A 15,314-nucleotide genomic window follows, 5' to 3' on the forward strand; every position below is an offset into this window, starting at 1 on the left:
GCCTGGGCAATGTCGGCTTTTAATATTCATGCGGATTTGGAGGCAGCGTTCATCACAGCCTCTGACAATTTGCACTTCCCTTAATTGCCGGAGCAGCCGGCTCTGCCCGGCCACCACCCCTCGCCACTGTCCCCAGGGGTGGCTGCAGGGTGCCTGCTCGGCTTTCCCTTCCCTGTGTTAACTGGTGCGTGTGGGCACGGGGCCGCATGGTGCTCCCCGCATCCCTGCTCCGAGCACCCGCAGCATCCCGGCTGCGCATCCCGCAGCAGATGGGATGCTCCAGCCCCACGGCACATCCCAGTGCGGGCACACGGAGCCGGGCCCCGGCTGTGCCCTCGCTGCTGCCCCGCCGGCTGCCGCCGTGCCCGCGGCTGGCGTTACCTGTCACCGCCGTCACTCCGCTCCCGTCCCGGCAGCTGCCACCGCACGGGGAATGAATACCAATGAGGCTGATGGAGCCGCAGCCTCGCGGGGGGCTCGTGAGGGGATGGGGGGCACGGGGCGCAGCGGTGGCACTGCCTGCGCCAAGACCCGTGATGGGGAGGTGGGCACAGACCTGGCCCCAGCACATGCAGCCTCTGGGTCACCCACCAGCAATGGACCCCGCAGCCAGTGGCATGTCCACATCTGAAGCCCCTTCCATCCCTTTGCACCCTAAAGCCAGCACCACCCCGGCGCGAGCAGCCCCATGAAAGAGCCCTGGGACAGTGCATGGGGTCCATCCATCACCCCAAAACATCCCCAGGGCCCCCCAAAAGCACCAGTCCGTCCGTGTCCCCCCCCCCCCCAGAGGAGGCAGCCGGTCGCAGTGCGGCGCTGGGTGGGTTTCTGCTGTCCCCACGCTGTAATTGTCCTAATTAGATCTGCGTGTTTTGATGAAGGCTTCACAAGGAATGAAAAGGCAAGCGGAGCAGGCAGGCAGGAGGAGATAATCGAATCGCAGATGACATTCCCATCACCCAGCCTCCCCGCACAGCCTCTGCTGCAGCCGAGTCGGAAAATTATGCATAAGGGGGGAGGAAAATTACCATAATCTTCCTCTGCAGGATGACACCGACTTCAGCTGGAGCTGCTCTGCCCTCGCCTCAGCGCTGCCACCGCTGGTGCCACCCGTCCGTGTCATGCACCTACCCAGTGGCCACCAATACCCTCCCAACGGCCACCAGCTCAGGGACCTTTGCCCACTCAGCGCATCCTCCCTCCTTGCAGCACCCATGGGGTGATGGTCCTGGCTCTGCTGTGTCAGGCTGGGTCACTATTAGTGGCTCTCCATGAAGACAAGTGCAGGGGGACATAGGCCAGTGACACAAGGATGTGATACAGCAGCTCACGCACTGCCCTGTGCTCCTAAACAGCAAATCCCCTTTGGAGGTGGATGGAGGCAAGCAGGGGGTAGCATCATGGCATCACCTCAGCTCTCCCTGCTCGGGTACCAGGCGAGATGAGGCACCAGGGCCCATGGGATGGTGCAGGATGAGGCAGCCAGCAGGGATCTGGGCATGTCCTGCCCCATGCAGGGGGTGCCCATTCATGGGGTGGGGGTCCTCACCTCAAAACCCCACTCCACAACATTCCCCGTGCTCAGACCATCACAAGCTGATGCCCAGGGGAGCGGTGGGGCTGGGGAATGGGACTCGGATCCTTTTTATCTCTCCTAACTTCAGATGAGGAGCCCAGAGCCCAGCTGGGAGAGGGTCCCGGGGGGGGTGAGGCTGGCTCCAGGGGGGCTGAACGGGTAGACTGTGCTGTAATTACATACAATTAAGATGAACTTCTCTCCCTTTTCTCTGCACATCTCCCCTGAGGTGCAGAAAAGCCCCTCTGGAGAAGCAGCCGCTGTTCCTTCCTCTGCAGAGCACCTGGTTCTGCCCGCACCAGTATCCCTGGCCATGGACCATGCGCCATGGAGGATGTGCTGTGGGGCATGTGCCATGGAGAACATCAGTGCCCACTGCACCAGATAAATGCCATCACACAGGTACCCCAACAGCAGGACCACCACCAGCATCACCAGCTCCCCCCATGCTGGTGGGCATGGGCTGTGGATGGGGACCCCAGCACCTCCTGCTCTGCACCCCTTGGCTGGCTTTTACCCCCTTGGTATTGTTCTCATCCGAGGAGGGATGCTGAGCGGCTGGGACTTGGATATTACATGGCTTTGCTGCAGCATCACCCCAGCACATTAAACCCCCAAACCAGCAGCAGTGCAAGAGCCGCTCCCCAGGAGATGCTGATCCTGGCTCCCGTGTGACTGCTCCATGGGGCAGGATCCGGCCCAGCCCTAATTAAAAGGAACATACATTCAAGGGCTTCAAACGGCTCCCGATGCCTGCGGGAAACTTCCCACTGTGTTTATCCCCCTTTTCCCTGCTCCGGCCACACTGCGATGCCCCCCATGAACTGACTCCCCCCCCCCAACCACCCCCAGCCCTCTGTGTCCCCCATCGCCAAATTTCCTCCTCCCTTTCCAGGGTATTTCCAAGAAAAGCTCCTTTGTTTCTTGGGATTTCATCTCCCTCCGCTGCCTGTCCCCACCTCGAGCCTGCGCCTGCCTTTGTCCTCAGCAGATAAAGAACAAAAGGGGAAGAGATGGAGAAAATATCATCTCGCCTCCAAATGGGCTTTTTTTCTTCCCCCCCCCCCCCGCCCCAAGTCGCCCGTGGAGCTTCGGATGCTCTTTAAGAGCCGTGCTGATGAATGCGAGGGCATGGGAGCTGCCATTAGGAGTGAATTGATCGGTGTTCGGCAGCAGCGCTGCCAGGGCCCTTTGCTTTAAGATTGGAGAAGGGAAGAATGAGAGTGAAGCGGGGGGGGGGAGAAAGAAAATACAGAGTGATTGGGAAGAGGTTCCTGTCCCTGTTAATGATGAACGCATCCAGCGGCTGCAGCCGCGCTCGGAGCAGGCAATCGCCATGCAGGGCCTCGCTCCTCTGCGCCAGAGGGAGAAACTCCAGGAAACGAGGGAAAAATCCATTTCTGCTGCAGTTTGTTCCCTGGATGGGGGAATCTCCCCTGGAATGGGTCCTTCCGTGTCTGCCGTTTACTGTGCCAGCTCCCAGCTCGGCCACGTCACCTTCCCAGGGTTGGGAGGACCAAAACCCAGTTCCACAAGGAGAACAAGGGATGGATAGGGGCTGGGGCTGGGGGCTGTGCAGCTTGGGGACGTGCTGCTCTGTGTGCATGTCTGCAGCACACGCGTGTCCACATGGATTGGGCATGCACTGCTCGGGCACACAGCACATGGGGTGAGCGCATGGGTCCATGTTCCGCGTCTCAGGCATGTTCGTCTCAGCTGCGCGCATCCCAGACATGCACATCCCAGCCTTGAACATCCCAGATGTGCACATCTCAACCATGCACATCTCGGGCATGCTCATCTCAGCTTTCCACCTCTTGGACACACACACCACAGCCCAAATTGGGGTTCCGCAGCTGTGGGGTGCAGCCACAGTGGGACTCCTGCAGGCAGCCCCCCAGGGACACTATGTACCTCTGTGGACACGTCTCCTGTCACGCAAGTACCACATCGTGTCCCCGAGGATGGGCAATGCCTCCCATGCTCTAAGCTGTGGGATGCAGAAACCATGGGTGAAGGAGACAGCAGCAGCGCTGCAGCATCGTTAGGAGCAAACATCTGGGGGTGCTGCATGGGGACCATGAGCAGGGGCAGTCGTGTCCCCAGGGAAGAGCAAGAGAAGGAACGCACCAGCACTCTGGGTGGGCAGGGTGCTCCCAGGTCTCCAGCACATGCCAGAGGATGTGGAATGCTCTGATTCCATCGAGGTGCGCTGCAGGTGAGGATGCGGAGCCAGGGGTCCAGGCAGTGGGTACCAAATGATGCTGCAGGGACACCCCCCTTGCTGTCCCAGGCCTGCAAGAAACACTTGGTATGCTGGGACTGGTCCCATAGCTCAGAGCTCACCCTGATGCACACCCAAGCTGTGGTTCCCTCACTGTACCAGGAAAAGCACTGAAGGACGGTGTCATCGTGCACAATGAAACCAGGGCTGCCCTGGTTGTGCACACATCGCCGTGAGCCCCAACTGTACCCCAGGGAGGTCACAGCAAGCAGTGCCAAGGGATGGAGCCAGCAGCAGATTATCCTCAGCGCTCCTTTAACGCCAGATCAGGCCTTTGAGAGGGGAAGAGAGAAAACCCACGTCGGATTTTCATCCCTTGCTGGTTTTTCATCCATCCCCTGTTGTCTCCCGCCTCCCGCAGCCCCCGGAGCTGCTGCTGCTGATAAGGTGATAGCATCTAATCGCCCGCTGCCAACCGCTGCTGCAAATAAACCCCTGTGCGAGCTGCCAGGGGGATGCCACCCGTGCCGACCCGGTCCCCATTGTCCCCCAAGGGCCCGGGGGGGGGGGGATATCACCCCAACAGGCTCCGTGGGGAGCACCCAGGGGTCCTGGTGAGGTGTGGGGATTCAGCATCCTGGTTCTCTTCCATGTGTCTCCATCAACATCCACCTCACTGGAGCATCCTCACGGAGGAAGAGGAGGAGGAGGAAGGCTCCTTTCCCAACTGGGGTAAGGGGTTTACGATGCCCCCAAACACTAGGGTTAAACACAACCCCAATCCTGGCCCTGCGCTTCCCAGGCACAACCAGAGAAGGGGTTTAATACCTAGAGCTGGTGTTGGGTGGGTGAATTAAGGCTGCTAATTGAATTTCATCAGGCAGCGGAGCCGGGCCGGTGGGAGGCAGGCGGGAAACGCGTTTGATGTGTTTTAAGAGCTGCAGTTTCGGAGCGCGATGGGGTTTGGGGCTGGGTTTATTTGCTTTTTGCTTTAATTTAAAGCTGGTTGTAAAATGATCCCATCTTTGAGGAGGGAATGACTCCCATGAATTATTTGGTGTTGATTTAGACACCCACCCAGCTTTTAAATAATGGTAATAGAGTGAAAGGGAATCCGCTCCAGGGAGGAGCAGGAAGGATGCTGCTGGGGAGGGGGACGACAGGGATGTGGGATGTGACCACCACTCCCCATAGTGAGGCCACGCTGTACTTTGGGTTAAAAGCATCAGCATTCAGCATCGGTGCTGGAATGGGCACTTTTCATGCCGGTTTGGTTTTATTATGACACCAAGGAGCCGGCGTCCCTCTCTGCTGTTGATTTACGCTGGTGGTGGTTTAATTGTACGATTCAGCATGCCTTGAAACATGAAAAACTGCTCCAGTTTTGAAGCGATTAAAAGGCAGCCGGGTAGATCAGCCCCTTCCAATGAGATAAGTGAATCACACAATTAAATACTCATCGGGTGGCAAAGGGAAGCAACCCACCTGAAACGCTTCACCCCTCTGTGTGAGCCCCACAGATCCCACCCCAACTATGCCCCAGAGGTCTTAGTGGGATACTGGGAGCACTATGGGATGCAGTGACGGGCACAGGGTGCTGGGTCAGGGTGCCACAGCAGCCACACAAGAGCCACCAGCTCCATTAATTCCCTCTTTGCACCCTAGGAATGCTGGACCAGGACAAGCCACACCACTGCTCCCATCACCCTTGGGGTCCAGCCCCTCCAAGTGATGACCCAAGCTGGGGAGTCCCTTCATGAATAGAGGGTCCCTGGATGCACTGATGGGCAGCCTCCCGTCCCCACCATCCCCATTGCACCCCATGACCCCATTCAAGCACCCAGAAACCAGCATCAACGAGGAGCACCCCAGCATCCCCATATACTGCTCCTTCCACACATAGGGCTCAGTGAGATGGGGACAGGATAAGAGGGATTGATGGCATACAGGGACAGGATGGGGACCCTCGCTTCCCCCCGATCCCCCGATGGTTATTGCAGCGGCTTAGGGTCGTTTGAGGGGTTTAGAGTGTGGCTGAAGCTCTCTCTTGTGGCAAAACCGCTCCATTACACCCCTTCCCGAAACATAGAGCCACAGCATCCAGAGACATCGAGCCCCAGCATCTCTCGGAGTGTGGGGGGGGGGGGGAGCCCCGGCGCAGGACCCCATCTCCTGGATCCTCCCGGAGAGATGCCGGGGCTCAGGAGGATGGAGCATCCCGCCCTTCCAGCCGTGCACGGAGGGATGCGGGAGGCCAGAGGTGCCCGGTGCTCCCCGCACACCCCCCCGGGTCTCAGGGGCTGAGACCCTGCCAACTCATCACAGGCATCGCGCCCTCCACCGCGATCGCGACTCTGCTCTGTTTTGTCCCTCGGCCCGAGCCGTAGCGACGCTCCAGGGGGGGGCGGGTTTAAGGCTTGTATGCGGAAGCGGGAGCTCACTTCCGGTTTATGCGCTGAGGAGGGAGCTGTGAGTATGGCGCCGGGGGGGGGGGGGCGGTGCGGTGCGGGATCCGCCGCCATCCGCGGCTGTGCGGGAGCGGGCGGCCCCGCGGCGGGCTCGGGGAGCGGAGGGGACGCGGGGGGAGCCGGGGGTGGCCGATGGGCGGCGGGCGGGCGGCCGATGGGGGTCGGTGGGACTGACGCCATCTTGGGTTGTGCCTTCCGCAGGTTGGAGCGCTCCGAGCCCGGCCGGCACCATGGTGAGGAGCGGGGAGGGGGGGGGGGGCCTATCCTGCCCGGCCCCTGCGGTGCTGCGGGAGGCAGCGCAGCCCCCGCGCCGTGTTACGGCTGCCACGGCCCTGGCGGAGAGCGGAGGTGGCTGCAGGGAGCGGAGCCCCCGCAGGCCCTGTTGGGGGGGGGCTCTGGGGTGTCGGGTGTGTGCTGAGGGGGTGCTCTGCTTCCCAGCCCCGCAAGATTGAGGAGATCAAAGACTTCCTGCTGACAGCGCGGAGGAAGGACGCCAAGTGTGAGTGTGGGGGGTGAGGGGGGAGCGAGCGGCCCCATGGAGCCCCTTGGCTCGGGAGCACTGGGATTTAAAGCGGTTTTGCTTAGGGTTAACGTGAGAGGCCACCCTGGGCGGGGGGGTGCTGTGGGTGCGGGACTTGGGTGCTCCAGCGGTGGCTGCTGCTGTGCACCCGGCGGGGCTCAGCCCAGCCCCAGCTTGGAAGCTCATTTCACATGAGCCCATCCCTGGTGCTCTGTAGCCTTCAGATCAGTGCAGGGTGTCAGGGCTGTCACGGTGACAAGGGAATCCTGGCCGGACTTAGGTCTCCTTCCATTGTACGTGCAAAGGTGGTGATGATTGAAGCTCTGGCAATGCCTTGCTGCAGTATTTAGCCATGTGTGAGGAGTTTTCCCTCTTCTCTCAGTTACTTGGATGTAGCTGTCCCAGGGAAGAGGCGCTTTCACACTGGAAGCCTTTTGTTAACCCACCGGTGTGGGTGAGAGGGAGAGTTCCGCATTGAAACTCTGATGGAGCTGCTGACAGCCCCTCACAAAGCATTCCTGGGCTGGTCCACTTGGATTTCCCAGCAGCTCCAGCCAAGTGGCTCAGATCAGATGGCTTTTGGGAGCGCTGGGCGTGGAGTTGGGGGTCTGCACTGTGGAAGTGGGAGTTACAATCACTTCTTCACGTTGGTGGTTGTAAAACCAGCCTCAAAATGCAGCTGTTGGCTCTGAGGAGCATGGGGCTGAACCCCTGCACGCAGCAGAGGCTGTTGGTGCAGCAAAATCCACTTAATTTGGGGGTTTCCAGTGCAGGCAGGGTTGGGGTGGCTCCATCCTGAGCTGTTCCTGACCCTGCAGCCGTCAAGATCAAGAAGAACAAGGACAATGTGAAGTTCAAGGTGCGCTGCAGCCGGTACCTCTACACCCTGGTCATCACGGACAAGGAGAAGGCCGAGAAGCTGAAGCAGTCGCTGCCCCCAGGTATCTCCTGGTGTCCCAGGGGAGCTGCCTCACAGCGGGAGCCCCATCCCGGGATGTGTCCCTGCTCCAGGGTGTGGGGTTCTGTGTGAATGGAGCTGTTTCTCACCAGCACTTTCTCTCCTCTGCAGGTTTGGCTGTCAAGGAGCTGAAATGAGCCAATAAATGAGAGTTTTGTTGTTTGTTACAATAAATAAACGTGACTGTTCCCCACTGGGGTGTGTGTGTCTGTCCATGTGGCCCTGGCTGATCCTGCAAGGGTTCATGTGGTGACCTGAGCCCCGAGCTCAGGAATGCTGAGGGGTGCTTCCTGGGGGATATGGTGGATCTGGGACAATATGGGACTACCCTATAGTTCCTGGACAGGAGGCCATGTCATTATAGCAGGGACGGGATGGGAGTGTGCCCTGTCTATATAGCAGGGCAGTGACAAAGTGTGAGGCTCCTATAGAAAGGATGAGTGTGGTGCCCCTATAAAAAGGCAGAGGTGGGGTGCAGTGTCCCTATAGCAGGGTGGTGACAAGGAGAGGCTGCTGTAGCAGGGAGGGGAGGGGATGTGGTTCCTCTTATAGAAGGATGGGGGCGAGGTGTGATGTCCATGTAGCAGGGAGGGGATGGGGCATGGGGTGGTTCCCTCATAACAGAGGGCTGGTGGGGTGCAGCGCCCCAAGGGAAGGGTACTGACAAGGTGTGAGGCCCCTGTAGCAGGAGGGATGGGTACGGTGCCCCTGTAGAAGGGCAGGGACGGGATGCGAGGCCCCTATGGGGCGGCCCACGCTCAGTGTCCCTATAGGAGGGTCGGGGCGCGCTGCTCCCTGCACGGAGCACGATCCGGGATGGGCGGGGCGAGGGGCGTGGCCCTGGGCGGGGGCGTGGCCCGGGCGGAGCCGCGCGGTTCGGTTCCTCCGCCCCCGCCATCGGCGGCGGCCCCAGCGCGGCCCCGGCCCCGCGATGCCGCCCGCCCGCGCCGGGTACGTGGCTCCGTGGTGGGTGTCGTGGCTGCACCGCCTGCCCCACCGCGGGCTGCGCCTGCAGAGCGTGCCCGCCGCCTTCCGCCCGCGGGACGCCGACTACCAGCAGGTACCGACCCCGCGGGGACGGAGCCCTCCGGGGCAGCGCTACCGGTACCGGGCTTCCCCCCCCCCCAACCCCCCCAATCCTTCCCTTTCTCCCGGTGCCAGCCCCGCACAAAGCGCGCTTCTTCCCGCGCGGGCAGCGGGGCCCCCCCCACCCGCCGGTACCGGCCCCGCAGCCTTCCCCCCTCCCGGGTCACCCCTCCTTTGGGCGCTCGGTGGGGTCCCGTACCAGGCTGCAGGCCCCCCGCTGCACCCCCCTGCTCCGGGGCATTGGCCCGCCATGGCCCCGAAACGGAGGGGAGGCAGCGCCGGTGCCTCCACCACCCCTTAGAGCCGGTCTCCATGGCCCGGGACGGGGACGCTTCCTCTTTCCCCGTGTGACCGTCCCGTGGGGCTCTGGACGTGGCCGCATCCCCTCGCATCCCGCAGCACGTGAGGGACACGAGCGCTGACTGCCCCTTCTCCTTCCCAGTCGCTGCTTTTCCTGGGCTTGGTGTCCGCCGTCTGCCTCGGCCTCAACCTCCTCTTCCTCACTGTGTACCTGATCTGCCTGTGCTGCTGCAAGAGGGACCAGGACCCTGAGACCAAGCGGCCCCACTCCTGCTGTGTCACCTGGATGGCCGTCACCGCGGGGCTCATCTGCTGGTGAGGATGGGGACGGGGACCCGGTGCTGTGTCCCCATCACGAGGTGCTCAGCCCCAGCCACGAGTTACTTTAATTAGATCCACGCAATTAAACACAGCCCATCCCTGCCTCCATCCTCGCAGCCACCGATGCTGGGGTCCGGCTGCGGTCCACCCCTGTCCCTGTCCCCACCATGCCCGTGCCTCTTTTCCCAGCTAATCCCAGCCGGGAACGGGGCCGGGCCGCTAATCCCAGCCCGGAGCAGATGGCGGGCGGCAGCGTGACCCAGCTGCCGGGTCCCGGCTGCTCCTGCCCTTAATTGCAACCACAGCAATTAGCGAGGGGAGCCGGCAGGGTTCCGGGCGCTTCCCAAACCCATCTCGGCTTATGGCTGGGAGGGATCCCCCCATCCGCCGGCCTGACCCGGGGTGATGGGCTGGGGCGTGGGCGCTTCCACCACGAGACAAAGGGGCTGCTTTTCCCTGGGCGGAGCGAGGTGGATGCCTGGAGCGTGGTGCGGAGCAGGGAAATGGCACCAAGGATCTTGGTGTGCTTCCACCGGGATGGCTCCCGCTCCCCCAGCCTCGGGCACCCCACAGAGCGTGGCGGGGGGGGGCCGGGGTGCCCGCTGGCAGGCAGCAGAAGAGCTTGCTGCAGCTCCCCCGGGGCTCTGAACCTCTCCCGCAGCCGCACTGAGCCTGCTTGTGGATGCTAAAGGCTTAATTGTGGTGAATGGGTTCGTGGCTGTTGGGTTTATGGCGTTTGCCGTGGGGAGGGGGCACCGCATGCATCGGGCACGTGTGGGCACGTGCTCGGCACATCCCTCCTCGGGGCCAGCTCTGACTCCATCACGAGTGCTAAAGCAGCTGTGGGGAGCCCTCCCCGCTGCAGTGCTGCCCCTGTCCCGTCTCCTTTGGCTCTGCCCTGCCAAGGGTAAGGGGTTTCCCCCACGCCAGGATGCTCCAGGGAGCGTCCCCGCTCCAGCCGGTGTCCCCACATCCTCCCTGCCCCATGTTGGGGTGAGCGTTTCCCTCCCTGTAATCAGGGGTCCTTTCTCTGCTCACAGTGCAGCCGTCGGCATTGGCTTCTATGGGAACAGTGAGACCAACGATGGGGTGTACCAGCTGCTGTATGCCCTGGACCACGCCAACCACACACTGACCGGCATCGACTCGCTGGTAGGGCTGTGGGGCTGGGACCCCCCCCATCCAAACCCCTCCATGTCCCATGGGGTCACATCCCTCCTCCATCCTGGGTTTGGTTAAAGCACTGTGGAGGGGGAAGCATCCGGCTGGAGGGACCCAGGCTGAGCCCCAGGCAGCCATGCCGTGCTGATCACAGGGTGACAGTGATGTCACCCTGCAAAATGGGCCCTTTGTGGCTGGGAAGGGCCGCGGGGGCCGTGGCAGGGCTGTCCAGAGGATGGATCCCGCTGGAGCACAAGGGCTCTGACACGGAGCTGCTGTCCTGGAGGGAGCATCCCATGGGATCACAGAACCACAGAGTGGTTTGTGTTGAAGGGACCTTAAAGCTCCTCCAGCTCCAACCCCTGCCACGGGCAGGGACCCCTTCCACTGGAGCAGCTTGCTCCAAGCCCCTGTGTCCAACCTGGCCCTGAACACTGCCTGGGATGGGATGTTGGGAAGCCCTCGTGGTACCGACCATCCCACATCCATCCCCAGGTAGCGGACACCACGCTGCAGATGCAGGTGGGTCTGGAGCAGCACCTGCAGCGCCTGAACGAGCTCCTGGCGGTGCGGGGGGACTACCTGCAGACCCTCAAGTTCCTGCAGCAGCTCTCGGGCAGCATCGTGCTGCAGCTCACGGGGCTGCCCGTGTGGCGCGGCACCAGCACCGACCTCACCGCGCTCGCCGGCCACGTCGCCTACATCGAGTATTACCGGTGAGCGGGGCCGCCGGTGGGGCTGGGGCTGGGGTGGGGACACGAGTGACGGAGCCTTCCTGTGCACCCAGATGGCTGGCTTATCTGCTCTTCTTCATGCTGGTGCTCACCGTCTGCCTCCTGGCCTGCCTGGGGCTGGCCAAGCGCTCCCGATGCCTCCTCACCACGTGAGTACGGCGGTGCCGGGCTCGGCGGTGCCGGGAGCCGCATCCCACCGCATCTCACCCCTGTCCCCGCAGGATGCTGTGCTGTGGGCTGCTGACCCTCATCCTCAGCTGGGCCTCTGTGGCTGTGGACACGGCAGCGGCGGTGGTGAGTGGGGCCAGGGCAGAGCCGGGGGCTGAGGGCACCCGTTGCCATCCTGCCCAGCACCAATGATGTCCCTCTTGTCCCCACAGGGCACCAGCGACTTCTGCGTGGCCCCAGATAAGTTCATCATGAACCAAACAGAGAGTGACATCAGTGCGGGTGAGAGCTGGTTGTGGGGTGGAGATGTGCTGGGGGGGGGCACCAGTGATACCCCAAAACCTGCCTGGGGAGCCGGTGCCCTTCGATGCTGGGATGCTCGTACCAACATCTCCCATTTGCTTTGCAGAGGTGGTTCACTATTACCTGTACTGTGAGCAGGGCCTGAGCAACCCCTTCCAGCAGGTATGGGGGAGCCTTGCACCCCGCTTGGTATGGCAGGGGTGTCCCATGGGGTGACCAGCTCTGTGACTGCTCCTGCTCCTCCTCGCAGGCTCTCACCGTCTTCCAGCGCTCGCTCACTACGATGCAGATCCAGATCCAGGGCCTGATCCAGTTTGCGCTGCCCGCATTCCCAACAGCCGAGGTACAGGCTGTGGGGAGCCCCATCTCTTCCCCCGTGCTCCCCATCCTGCTGTCCTGACCCCCCCTTCTCCCACAGAAAGACCTTCTGGGGGTGCAGCAGCTCCTCAACTCCTCAGAGACCAGCCTGCACCAGCTCACGGCCATGCTGGACTGCCGGGGGCTGCACAAGGTGAGTTGGGGGGGATCAGGTTGGGGACGCACATCTCCTGGGGTCCTCCTATTGCCACCCGTGCTGCCCTACCCCATCTCCTGCTGCAGGACTACCTGGATGCCCTCATTGGCATCTGCTACGATGGGGTGGAGGGTTTGCTCTACCTGGTTCTCTTCTCCTTGCTGGTGGCTGCCTCCTTCTCCACCATCATCTGCGCCACACCACGAGCATGGAAGCTCTTCACTGGACGGTGGGTCTGCTGCAGCCCTGCCTTCACTGGGGACATGAGCTGGGAACGGGGGGAGCGGCCTTTGGGGCCGGGGCTTGGGGGGGATGATCATTGGTGCCTTGTCTCTGCAGGGACCGGGACTATGATGACATGGACGATGAGGACCCCTTCAACCCACAGGCACGGCGCATCGCCAGCCACAACCCGGCACGGGGGCAGCTCCGCAGCTTCTGCAGCTACAGCAGCAGCCTGGGCAGCCAGAGCAGCCTGCACCCGCCAGCGCAGACCATCTCCAACGCACCCGTCTCTGAGTACATGTGAGACCCCCCCCTCACACCTCATGCCTTGGGGATGGAGCATCACCTGCGCCGGGTGCTGGAGGATGGGGTACCGCACACCTTGGGGATGGAGCATCACCCCACACTGGGTGCAGGAGCGCGGGGGTACTGCATGCCTTGAGGATGAAGCATCACCCTACACTGGGTGCAGGAGGATGGGGGTACTACACAGCTTGGAGATGGAGCATTACCCCACACTGGGTGCAGGAGCATGGGGGTACCGCATGCCTTGGGGATGGAGCATCACCCCACACTGGGTGCAGGAGAGCGGGGGTACCGCATGCCTTGGGGATGGAGCATCACCCCACACTGGGTGCAGGAGGATGGGGGTTCTGCACAGCTCGGGGATGGAGCATCACCCCACACTGGGTGCAGGAGGATGGGGGTTCTGCACAGCTCGGGGATGGAGCATCACCCCACACTGGGTGCAGGAGGATGGGGGTTCTGCACAGCTCGGGAATGGAGCATCACCCCATGCTGGGTGCAGGAGGAGAGGGGTTCTCACTGCTGGGATCTCCCCCTCAGGAACCAAGCTGTGCTCTTCGGTGGAAACCCACGCTATGAGAACGTGCCCCTCATCGGCAGAGGCTCTCCTCCCCCCACGGTACGGTGGATGGCCGAGGCCAAATCCTTCTTGTGACATCCCTGGGGGGCGGTAGAGGGGGGACCGGGGGGCACAGGGCCATTCTGCTCCTCTGTGGCATTGATGGTGGATGGGGTGAGCTCGGCCCCCTCCTCCTGCCCTATCCATGAGCGCATCCTTGCTGCCCGTCTCACTAACCCAGATCCCTCCATGCTGCGGGGAGAGGTCGGCAGCCACGTGCTCGGAGGAGACCGAAATAGCCTTCCCTTCTTCCCTTGCTCTCCTGCTTTATTTCTTCATTCTGACTTTGAAAGGACACTTGTCCCAGTCACCCCTGCACATCCCCTTTCCCTGCTGCTGCCTTGAGCCCTCCCTGGTTTTTAACACCTGCTTTATTTGATTTATTTCCTTCTTTTTATTTTCATTCGCATCAATTCTTTTGGAGCTAAGTTGCCCATCAAGAGTAAGTTCAGCTGCTTCCTTCTCCCGCCTTGTCCTGGGTTCCCATCCTCCTTCCCCTCCTCAGTGCCTCTCTCCATCCCTTCTTCCGTGGAGCCAGTTTGCTTTTGGGAAGAGCGCAGAGGGCTCGGGAGGTACAAGAGGATTTGCAGCTCCTGTGTGCTGGGAGTGGGAATGGTCCCTGTCTCCATCCCTTTCTTGGTGCAGTTTTTCCCCTCCTTTTCTGACAGTGTTTCATCTGCTTCAATGCCTCCACCCAAAGAAAGGATGGAGCATGGTGGGACTGGGCTGGTTCAGCCTGGAGAAGAGAAGGCTCCCTAAGGGGAGACCTCAGAGCAGCTCCAGTGCCTGAAGGGGTGCAGGAAACCTGGAGAGGGGCTTTGGAACTGGATGAGCTTTAAGCTCCCTCCTGTGATAGTCGGGCTCTCTCTGGCGGCTCAGCAGCACGTGGGGGTGCAGGGGTTGCGTGTGGGTCACACCACGGCTGGGGTGACACTGACCCCATGTCCTGTCCCCGCAGTACTCCCCGAGCATGCGAGCCACCTACCTGTCGGTCACCGATGAGCACATCCGGCCCCACAGCACCGAGGTCCCGGCCTAAGGCTGGCCCCGCGCGGCTCCCGGCAGGAGGAGACGGTGCCACCGGCGTTCCTGTGATGGGAAACCAAAGAGACCCGGGACAGACGTGGTGGGGAGCCCGGCAACGGCCGGAGGATGAGCCCCGGCGGTGGGGAAGCCCCCGGGCTCCCTTTACCCTCCTCTTCCCCCTTGGCAGCTCCTTCTCTATCTCAAGTCTTCCTCTCCTATAGCAGACAGTGACTGGGGCTCACTGGAGATGCTTCCCACCCTCACGTGGGCTCCTCCGGTCCTTCCCCACTTGGGGATGTTTTATGCCACGGACCGGAGCCTTCTCCAGCTCCCTGGAGCACCCAGCCTGGGACCATGGGTGCCTCCTTCGCTCCCGTAGCAATGCAGCACCAACCACTAGTGATCCCAGCTCCCACTCCTCATGGATGGAGCCTGCTCCCCGTGTCCCTGTCGCTGCTGCCCTGGGTTCAGGGGCTGTAGGATTAAGGATGCTTTGTCCTTGCTGGTTTTCCTTTGCTTTGCTCCCTGGTTTTATGAGTTCTCTGCAGAGCAGAGGTGCAGTTTGACTCGCTGCCTCTGTGCGAATGGGGTTTCGCTGCGGTGCACGTCGGTAGCAGGTTTTGGGCTGGTTTGAAGGCTCTTTTCGGCTGTTCAGCTCAGCTGGGCTGGGCTCCCCTCCTGCACGACAGCCACAACCCCCCGGGAGAGGGATAGGAACATCCCTGGGGCAGGATGTGGTCCTGCGGAGGGCATGGTCCTGCCAGGGCTTCAAGGAGCCAGGAGGAAGCAGCATGAGCTGAAATGG

At 61.8% G+C, this 15,314-nt stretch overlaps 2 protein-coding genes across 5 annotated transcripts in view; both read left to right on the forward strand.

Annotated features, from left to right (window-relative positions):
- Positions 1-7,939, forward strand: part of RPL38 (ribosomal protein L38) — a 280,018-nt gene extending 272,079 nt beyond the window's left edge. For 2 of the 4 annotated variants that reach the window (XM_057418576.1, XM_057418575.1), the window contains exons 2-5: positions 6,470-6,501; positions 6,707-6,767; positions 7,607-7,729; positions 7,858-7,939. In XM_057418576.1, the coding sequence (XP_057274559.1) occupies positions 6,499-6,501; positions 6,707-6,767; positions 7,607-7,729; positions 7,858-7,883 (213 nt within the window). In that variant the 5' untranslated portion in view covers positions 6,470-6,498 and the 3' untranslated portion in view covers positions 7,884-7,939. Of the gene's footprint in view, positions 1-6,224; positions 6,270-6,469; positions 6,502-6,706; positions 6,768-7,606; positions 7,730-7,857 lie in introns of those variants that run through there. The other 2 variants (XM_057418577.1, XM_057418574.1) reach the window with 2 other exon arrangements.
- A 704-nt stretch (positions 7,940-8,643) lies between these two features.
- TTYH2 (tweety family member 2) lies at positions 8,644-14,736 on the forward strand. The gene is made up of 14 exons (XM_057418599.1): positions 8,644-8,806; positions 9,275-9,447; positions 10,494-10,605; positions 11,110-11,330; positions 11,402-11,497; positions 11,570-11,642; positions 11,729-11,798; positions 11,926-11,981; positions 12,070-12,162; positions 12,238-12,330; positions 12,420-12,562; positions 12,673-12,858; positions 13,405-13,483; positions 14,442-14,736. The coding sequence occupies exons 1-14, from the start codon at positions 8,678-8,680 to the stop codon at positions 14,520-14,522; spliced, it is 1,605 nt and encodes a 534-aa protein (XP_057274582.1). The 5' UTR covers positions 8,644-8,677; the 3' UTR covers positions 14,523-14,736.
- Positions 14,737-15,314: the final 578 nt, after the last annotated feature.

Source organism: Pezoporus wallicus, unplaced genomic scaffold (assembly GCF_028554395.1).
Source record: "Pezoporus wallicus isolate ANWC-B61680 ecotype Strahan unplaced genomic scaffold, APGP_CSIRO_Pwel_v1 contig_3710, whole genome shotgun sequence".
In the NCBI taxonomy this organism is placed as follows: domain Eukaryota; kingdom Metazoa; phylum Chordata; class Aves; order Psittaciformes; family Psittacidae; genus Pezoporus; species Pezoporus wallicus.

Coding starts and splice junctions, on each gene's coding strand:
- TTYH2 (XM_057418599.1), top strand. CDS start 8,678: ATGCCGCCCGCCCGCGCCGGGTACGTGGCTCCGTGGTGGGTGTCGTGG. Junction 9,448..10,493: donor ACCGCGGGGCTCATCTGCTG/GTGAGGATGGGG, acceptor CTCTGCTCACAG/TGCAGCCGTCGGCATTGGCT. Junction 11,643..11,728: donor TGGACACGGCAGCGGCGGTG/GTGAGTGGGGCC, acceptor TTGTCCCCACAG/GGCACCAGCGACTTCTGCGT.